We start from the raw sequence: 9,865 nt of genomic DNA, 5'->3' as shown, positions 1-9,865 counted from the left end.
CAGATCCCCGATGCTTTTATTTTTGCACAGAACACCGTTCCCCCCAATATGTATATATACTTTATAAAAATGATTTCCAACTACTCGTGTAAAAATATACATGACAACAAACTGAAATATTCCTGCTTTCCATAGGACACATTCTTCAAAACCAGGACTTTGGGCAATGGACTATGGCTGTGAAATAATTAACAAATGTATCCACCAGATGGCAGCAGCGGCAAGGCAAAAAAAAAGGCAAACAAACGGTCTCAAGAAAACACGCTACACGTGTTCGCCCAAGTTGCTTATGGTCTTCACTCACTGCATGTTTATTGATGTGGTCTGCTTTTACCACTCATATTGTATGGTCACAGGCACTGACATGATCTCAAAGACCATGTCAACAGACATGCAAGTCACCATGTGATGGTGGGTCTGTATATTGATTATGGCCCATGCTCGGTAGACATCTGTACACACTTTGTATCCTGACATGTTATCTGCTCACTATATCTGCGGGGGATATAATATGTTGACACGCCCCTATTTAAATGCTAGGTTTTTGTGATTTAATACATAAAGGAATAAGGTAAATTTTAATCATTTGTAAACTTGTAAATAAATAGCTGTGGTTTGCGGCTGTATGTTGAACTAAACAGCCACATTCAAACTTGTGCCAAATGCGTGTCAGCACACATTTGCCACCATTTAAAGTGCCGGTGATTTACCCCAAATGTCGTAATCCTGTTCTCTAGGCGTTTCCTGACATTTTTGTACAGCACAATCTGCAGAGAGATTCCGCAACATTTGTTTTTTTTTTAATCAGGAAAAGACTACTGAGCAAGAGCATCTGAGCGCTATTTGGATTTAATCAGAGGCACTGTAAATAATGGCAGGTGTTTCTTACGCCCATTTATATGAATTTCAATGTAACTGCTTAATTTTGACCACAGCCACATTCAGAGTTACGCGAGTGTGCGCACACTTTTAAAAGCCCCAATGATCTTGAATATTTTTACACCCCATCATGGTCCGGGTTCATTTGATGTTTTTTGGCATGGTCACTGCTCAACATCTCCAAGTATCATTGCAAACTTTCCCGTCCAACTTGCCGTGTTGTTTCCTCAGAGCCTCCTGGGCAGCAGCACGATGATGATGCTTATTAAAGTGCGGGCGTCCATTCATCCTCATTTAAAAACAGCAGCGGCACGCGGACCTTTTTTTGCAGCATTGCACATGTGGGAGGAGATGCCGACTCAGCGCAACTTTCCATCAGGAACACCCTTTGAACACGGGGGACGGGGGATTCTTATTAAAGACCTTACCTTCTTTTGTTCGGTATGCTAAGATAAGGCCGCTTTCTTGTTTTGATGCTATTGTGATTAACTTATTTTAGATCAATGTCAACATTTTTTGTCTGACGTTCTGTCTGATAATACAATACAAACGTGTTATCTTCAAGCTCTGCTGCTGACTTTGGGTTTGTGTCTGGACAGGATCTTGTGCACATGTCGTCTGAGAGCAGCTGCAATTCAATGTGAGATTTTTCATGCTCTTCAACTGTCAGCTGTGCTCCTGCCAATTCAGGAGAAATGTCCACCTTATGTATTTGGCCCATTTGGGGTTGGGGATGAGGAGTGTTAGTGACGTGGTTCGGTTTTGTTTGTCTGGAACGTCACGGTAAGCCATAGGTGACCCCCTGATGTGGATCAAAGTCTACTAGTGCACTAACAAGCTCAAAAATCAATTTCCAACAAACCCTGTCAACTTATTTTGTCCCTGCTGTAGGTAAAAGTTTGCAGCTAACCACATGGATTTACGTCATATTAACAGCCTTGGTGAGTGCTTTCAAGATTTGGCACCTTTGAGTCAATATGACCTTGGGTAATTAAAAAAAATGTTTTGGGGCTATAAAATATCCTAAATTTGCCCATTGACTGCTCACTCCTTCAATAATGTAAATAAAGCTTCGAGACAAACCACATGGTCTTGCATGTCATTAACGGTTTTGATGAGCACATTCTCAATCTGCCATTATTTTATACAGCGTGACATCGTGAAATGAAGCAATGATGGGAAAAAAAGTCCAAAACCTGGCCACAGGTTGCCTACAATAGATCTGACTTGGAGACAAACCAAATTGTCTGGCATGTCATTAATGGTCTTGATGAGCATTTGTTTACTCCGCCAATGAAAAAAGAATGTTAGTCCTCAAATGCCCGGAACAACAATTGCTACTCAGCATGTTGTTCATGGGTGGGAACATTCTACTTTTGCTGAAATGTGACGTCCATGTTGACCAGCACTGACAGATGTCCTGTGTTTTTCTCTCAGCTTCACACTGGGCTTGCTAATTAGCTTTGTCTTGCTCAGGTAGCCATCTAGCTGTGGGGGGGGGGGGGAGATTTTTGCCGCCATGGGCACGCTGGGAACCTAAGTGATTTGCTCTCACCCAATTGTGGTGAAGAGTGAAACCGCCATTCAGCTGGAAAAGACTTTTAGGAGAGAGGTTAGCATGGATGTCATGTTCCCCGCTTGCCATTTTGCTCCGGGCATGTCCGAAGTGGTCAGGGTGGTCCCCGAAGGCGAACCATCTGCCGAGTCACAGCTGGGCTGGACCACCTTTGCGCGACTTTGACACAACTTTCTTTTCCACAATGCCAATTTTTCATGGGAGACACAGGAAGTGATGTCACATGCAAATCATGCACATCCTCAGTCATTGTCAAAGTTAGTTTTGAGGGCTAAACTTATTGTTGCACTTGGAAAGCAGTCAATTGGATACTGTTGGTTTCAGCCACAGATACTTGAAATGGAAATCTCTCCATCCTTGGTCTGCCCCTCTCACCTGCTCTCTTTGTCGTTATCTATCTCATTCCCCCCCTCTCTCCCTCTTACCTTCTCTCACGCTCATCTTCTCTTTCTCTCTCTGTCTCCTCCCTCTTTTTTCTCTCTTCACCTCTCTTTCTCTAACCCTCTCTCATTACTCTCTCTCTCTCAACTTGTCCCCCTCTCTTTCTCTTCCTCCCCTATCCTTTCCCTCCATTCCCTCTCTATCTCTCTCTCGCTCTCACCTTCCCCGCACCTCTCCCTGTCCTTTCACACGTCTCCTCTCTTGTTCTCGTTCCGTGCTCTCTCACTCGATCTACCTCTCCCCACTCCCTCTCTCTTTCCATCTCCAGCTCTCCCCTTCCTCACCTTTTTTCCCTCTCCCCGTGCTCTCATCTCTCCCTTTCCCACGTTCCGTCGCTCCCTCTGCTCTTGCTTCTTTCATAGCTCTTCCTCTTCCTTTCTTTTCCATCTCTTCTCCCCACTCCCTCTCCTTCCATCTCTCTTCCTGTCATTCTGTTCGTTCACTCTTCTACCCTATTCGGTCTTTTTCTCTCCCTCACATTCTCTTGTTCACTCTCTTTCTCGCCATCTCCATCAATCTCTTTTCTTTCTCCCTCTTGCGGAATCTCTCTCTCTCTCCACCCCCCCCCTCAATTCTCACAGTGAGTGGTATAGTAGAGGTAGGAATGTAATTATTACACACAGCTGCTTTAATCCACAGCCAATTGAAATCCTTCACACTCTATCTCTGCCCTCCACCCTTCTCTCTCTCGCTCTCTCACTTTCTCTCGAGTCACACGCTACCAGCTTTTTCCCGCGCTCAGAAGCATCCACACGTCGGCGCTCGGTCGGGAGCAACGGACGGAGGAGCCTCCTTCATTCTTCCTCCCCAGTCTCACTTCCACTTCCGCCAACTCCCTTTCGTCTCCTTCCCCACGACACGACCACCGGCATCCTCCTCATCATCATCCAGCTAATTCCTATCCCTCTCATGCCCGCCACTGAGGCTTTTCTGCAGATTGGAGCATGGCGTGCATCGGGGACGCGGACCCCTTCACCGCGGCCATCCCCGCCACCAAAGTTGAACTCACTGTGTCGTGCAGGTACGAAACATGCATCGTTCACTTTTGTGTGTTTGCGTGAGTGTGACGCTTCATTTTTGGCAAAGCTGTCATATGTGTGAGCTGACACGTACAGAGATGTTTCACCCTGGTGCCAAGATGGTGTTTTTTAAAATTATTATTTGTATTACTATTATTATTACATAGTGCTTTCTTGACATAGTAGGTTCATTCATTCTGTGACCAAGCTCGCAACTCAATTTCCCCCATTAAAATGAATTGAAATGCCATAACTCAAATTCAGCCCACAAAAAAAAAAAAAATAGTTTGACGTTTTTAATATTGGAAAAATTAACACGGCATTGCATGAAACATAATAAATGAGAATGTTGTATTCGTGTGCTGAATGTGGACCTTTTAAGGGCCGCGGCAATTGTGAGTTGGCCGGTCGTCTGCCTGTGTGTGGCAGGGCATGACTAGTGGCCTACAGCAGCTCTTGAAAGTGTCTCATTTTATATTTTAGTGTTTGACGGACTTTCCCATTCGTTAAACAGTGGTAAGAGCATAATTGGCTGTCTTTCCTTGCCCACATGTGAGGGCATTGTAGTACCTTTGCAAGCTCATTTCCAACAAAAATCGACCCAGTGAAGGCTCATAATGAGGGAAGCTCATAAATTGGTGGACGTATTCGGTATCCCAAAGTCCCACTGTGTCTGCATTATTGGATGAAAGGAGGATTTGTTGTCGTATTTGATCTGATCAGGTGGTGTACCTAATGAAGCGTCCAAACATCAAAAAGCCGCGGCAAACGTAGTAGTGGTCAGCTCGTGAAGCTAAAACGGGATCTGAGACACACTTCGATCGCTCCAGCGTGGTGTGCCCTCGACCCCGTCGCCTCGTGCTTGCTAACAGTCGTTGGCTCTCCCAAAGCGCCACGGCATTTCTACCCTCCACGCCTTTCTCGGGGAGGAATCCAGCAAAAGCTTTTGAGGGAATTCCCCCGGGCTCGGCGATCGGAAGAGGCAATCCCTCCCGTTGTTACTCCCACAAGGATCGCGTTGTTAAACGCCCGGTCGCTGACGAACAAGACCCATATTCTGAGGGAGTATTTCCTTTCCAATGACTTGGATTTTCTGTGTCTGACGGAGACTTGGGCGCTTTGATTGAATTGTTGCCACCTGACTGTGGTTTCCTCGATACCCCGAGGACATCAGGCCGTGGTGGAGGTACGGTGAGCATCTTTAAGGACAATTTCAAATGTAAACGGTGCACATTCACCACATCGGCCACCAGCTTTGAAGCAACCTTCTTTGAAGTTGGTCGTGTTTTCCCGGTGCTTTGTGCTGTCATTTACCGTCTTCCTAAATACAACAGAGACTTTTTAAGCGACTTTTGAAACCTTTCTTGCGGAAATCAGGCTGAGATATGATCATATCCTCCTAATGGGGGATTTTAATATCCATGTGTGCTGTCGGGAAAAAACGCTAGCAAAATACTTCTTAAGACTTATCGACTCTTTTAATTTTGTGCAGTATGTGACCAGCCCGACACATGAACAGGGAAATATTTTAGACCTTGTCCTTGCTCATGGTCTACCGGTGTCAAATCTGGAAGTCCTTGAAAATGGGATTTCTGATCACATGGCAGTTTTATTTGACATAGTCTTATCACATGCTGCTGTGAAATCTGGCGCTCATAGTTGTAAACTCCAAATTTTTAACCTTCGCACTGCTAGTCGTTTCTCTGATGCCTTTAATAACCTTTGCGTACCCTCGTCTAACACAGAGGAACTCACCTCTTGGTTCGACTCGTCATGCCGTGCCATCCTGGATTTGGTGGCTCCTTCAAAAACTGTGCTCCCAAAACCTAAACCCGAGCCATGGTTTAACGACATTACCCGCGCAGCTAGGCAGGGGTGTCGCAAAGCTGAATGCAAGTGGAAATAAGACAAATTGCATGTCTCTTATCAAATTTGAAAAGACTGCTGCCGTAACTACCAACTCACAGTAAAAGAGGCCAAAAGAGAATATCTGTCGGACCTTATTCTAGCTAACCGTCACAACCCACGCGCACTATTTAAAACAATAGATTGTGTACTCAAACCCCCTCTGCCTACTTGCTCGGATTCTTCAGCCGAGATGTGCAACAGATTCCTTCAGTTTTTCATTGATAACGTCTCTACAGCTAGGACTCCAGTCTCAAATACCGCATCTGACTCCTCTGTCCATGTTCAGCTATACTAAATTCTTTTGAAACTGCGTCCTTGGCGCTTTTGGAGGATGTAGTACGCCAGACGAAGCCATCTGGCTCACCTTGCGACTCTCTTCCCCCGCACTTCTTTCAGGAGGTTCTCCCGAGTGTTGCCGCATCGGTCTTGGATATCATCAACAGCAGCCTCTCTTCTGGTGTAGTTCCCCAGCAGTTTAAACATGCTGTGGTCCAACCCTTGATCAAGAAACCTGGTCTTGATCCAGATGTGCTGTCAAGTTTCAGGCCCATTTCCAAACTGCCTTTCATTTCCAAAATTCTGGAAAAAAGTGGTGCACATGCAGTTGAAACTTATCTTGGATGAACATAACATCTTGGAGGTCTTCCAGTCAGGTGTCAAGATGATGCGTAGCACGGAGTCAGCCCTGTTACGCGTTTTTAATGACATTTTATTGGACTTAACTGCAGCATTTGATACAGTGGATCACAGTATTCTGCTGACTCGTTTGCAGCACTTGGTGGGCATTGGCGGCAGTGCTCTTGAGTGGTTTAGGTCTTATCTAGCTGACAGAACCTTTTGTGTCAGCCTTGGCTGCTCTGAATCACGCACTGCTCCCCTGTCATGTGGTGTTCCACAGGGCTCGATTCTGGGGCCTTTGCTGTTTTCGCTGTATCTGCTCCCATTGGGTTCCATCGTAAGGAAACATGGTATTCCCTTCCACTGCTATGCAGATGACTGCCAGATCTATGTCCCATTAAGCAAGAAAGACGCCTTCTCATTAAGGCCACTCCTATCCTGTCTGGAAGAAATCAAAACTGGATGGCACAAAATTTCGTGAAATTCAACGAAAAGAAGACAGAGGTGATATTGTTTGGTCCCAGTGGCCCTTGTACATTCCATCCTGTAGACTTGGGCCCCCTGTCTCCTTATCTTAAGTCAACAGTCTTGGGCCTTAAACTGGACAGTGATTTCAAACTCGATCAGCAAATTAGTGCCGTTGTTAAATCCAGCTTCTTTCACTTTAGACAGCTGGCCAAAATAAAACCTCTCCTCTCACATGAACACTTTGAGACAGTAATTCATGCCTTTGTCACATCCCAGCTCGATTACTGCAACGCCCTGTACTTTGGAGTCAGCCAGTCCTCCATTAAGCGCCTTCAGCTGGTGCAGAATGCCGCTGCTCGCCTCTTGACTGGTACTCGTAAGAGGGAGCACATAACTCCTACTCTGGCATCCCTTCACTGGCTCCCCATTCATTTTAGAGTTATTTTCAAGATCCTCCTCTTTGTTTTCAAATCTCTGAATAATCTCGCGCCACCTTACCTCTCTGAGCTCATCCGCCCCTACACACCTGCCCGGCGCCTCAGGTCTGTAGACCAGACTTATTAGAAGTACCAAGAACTAAACTGAGGCTCAGAGGGGATCGAGCCTTTTCTGTTGCTGGTCCCTCTCTCTGGAATGACCTCCCACTGAACATTCGGCAAGCCTCCTCGCTGCCCATCTTCAAAGCCCTCCTCAAAACTCACTTGTATTCTTTGGAATTCGACTCAGCATGACTTAGATTTGTTCTTGGTTTTACTGTTTGGTACTTTCTACCGCCTTTATTACCGATTTGTCTTACTGTTTATTGTGCATATTAAATTGCTCCATGTACAGCACTTTGTATGCAGCGATGGCTGTTTGAAAGTGCTCTATAAATACTGTTGACTTGACAAATGCATAGTGTTATGACAGGCATCCTCCCTATTGTTGAATATAATTTCATTTTGTCACATTGCAGTGTTGTTGTATGAGTAATTAGTTGTGTACAGCAATGTGTCATACTGGGAGCAGTTCCTAATATTTTGACCCTGTGATGTAGCGCAACAAACTCACCAAAATATTAGGCAGTTCTCGGCATGATTGAGTCAATGCTCAGGTTTACAGTACGAACAGCAGATTTTTTTGTTTGTTTGTATTGGATCTCATAATATGGTGTTCTTCATGAAGTGTCCAGTTCGTGTACATGGTCTTAGACGACTAAAACACATCCCATATTTTTATGATACTGAATATGTATCTATTTTTTATTTTTGTATTAATTTATTTCTTACTAATAAAAATACCTCCCTCCCCCTATCAGTGAAAAAAGGGAGTCACAGTAATGATCTCTGTTGCTCGCCAATCCAGTGGCACCTCAACAGTCTCATAGATTGATTAAACGGTGTTGAATTTGAGGAAACTTTCAAAGTAAAAAAACAAATTAAAAGTATGCCCCACTGCCATATAGTCCTGGTTATGATTAATATTCGCATGAAACACAGTACATATCGTTGTACCGGCCACCCTTGTGTATATACCATTCATTACAGCAGGATTGAATTTAATCAGCGACTGTTTCACACGAGCTACACATGACCAAACGGTTAGTGACAGCTTTGTTGGCTTATTTGATTAACGGCAGAAGACATGTTTTAGGGAAATTCAAGCCCCAAACCCAATTTCACTTTGCCACATGACATTTGGTTTGCACGAGAATAACCACAAAATTTGGTGGGCATGTCTATCAAGAATACACCCACAAAAAAGTCTCAAGAAGACATGGCCGAAAAGACAAAACAAGTCTGCCACAAAAGGTGGGAAGCGGACACGTTTTTCATTTCCAGACGTTGCAATGAACGATTGCTAGGTGTGTGAGGATCAAGCCTCTCTGATGAGAGTCACAGGCGTCCCCCGCTGACAGAAGAGACATCTCAGATCCATGCGCCGCCTAAAATCTTTCCCACCCTTCTTTCTGCATGTGCTAGTATAGGCGGTGTGATTTTCTCACTTTGTCATGGTGCGTAATGTCTGGAAGATGGTTCTCTTGCCATAGGCTTCACATTTACATCAGAGCAGAAGGATTCACACACACACACACACACACATGCACACACACACACAAACACACACACACACGCACACACATTTGGGTGAGTGCGTGTTGCGAGCAGACGGCATTGGGCGACCACGCAGATGTTTGGAAAATCAGAGCGTCAAAAGATCACACGGCCGCCGCCTGTCTCAGGGTCCGAGCACACTGTGGAGTTGAAGTTGCGTGACATTTAGGGCCCACAGAAGGCGGCGCAGAAGCATTGACGCGTTGAGATGTGGCGCCATTGAAGATTCCCCGCTGACAAGCTGCGAGGCGGGTCGATGTGTCAGCGCCAATTTTTCGTTTTCCTCACTTAGGTGAAGAAAGAAACACCATGTGTACAACAGTAATGAAGAATAACCTTTCTGGGATGGAATCAATATGCTCTTCTCTATTGGTGTTTTTATTTTTTTGTTTTTGAGCCAAAGGATGACTGACGGCATTGGACAATTGTTGTCCATCATCTTTTTTCACACAGTCCTTGCATCAGAGCCAGAAGAGTACTGTAGAGGCAGTGTTCGTCCTACATACAAAAAAAGTCACTTTTAACAGGCAGTGTAAAATTTGAGTTTGTTTGAAAGACTTTGCAGTTCCGAAAGCCATAGCAGTAGATTTTGTCTTTCTCAAGGAACCCAATGAAGCGACAGCACGTGAAAGATTATTTTAACATGCAGGATAAAAATGTAATGTAAATCTTCAAGTTTTTCTAACAGAGATCCTGTAAAATTGCAGCTTCAGCACCACAACTGTTTTTTTTTTCAACAAAATGCACCAAAGACACATGGATTATTATTTTCTTTAATCATAGGCACTGTAAAATTAGGTTTAAGACAAAGTTTTTCACACAGCCATTCCCCCAAATTATAGATTGATACATAACAGTAGATA

At 44.6% G+C, this 9,865-nt stretch overlaps 1 protein-coding gene across 2 annotated transcripts in view; it reads left to right on the top strand.

The window, feature by feature from the left end:
• Window positions 1-2,591: 2,591 nt before the first annotated feature.
• Window positions 2,592-9,865, top strand: part of LOC127597876 (copine-8-like) — a 40,277-nt gene continuing 33,003 nt past the window's right edge. For both annotated transcript variants that reach the window (XM_052061229.1, XM_052061228.1), the window contains exon 1: window positions 2,592-3,917. In XM_052061229.1, coding sequence (XP_051917189.1) covers window positions 3,841-3,917 — 77 coding nt within the window. In that variant the 5' untranslated portion in view covers window positions 2,592-3,840. The remainder of the gene's footprint in view (window positions 3,918-9,865) is intronic.

Source organism: Hippocampus zosterae, chromosome 3, assembly GCF_025434085.1.
Source record: "Hippocampus zosterae strain Florida chromosome 3, ASM2543408v3, whole genome shotgun sequence".
NCBI classification, from domain to species: Eukaryota; Metazoa; Chordata; class Actinopteri; order Syngnathiformes; family Syngnathidae; genus Hippocampus; species Hippocampus zosterae.
This window is presented reverse-complemented; position numbering and strand designations above follow the sequence as displayed.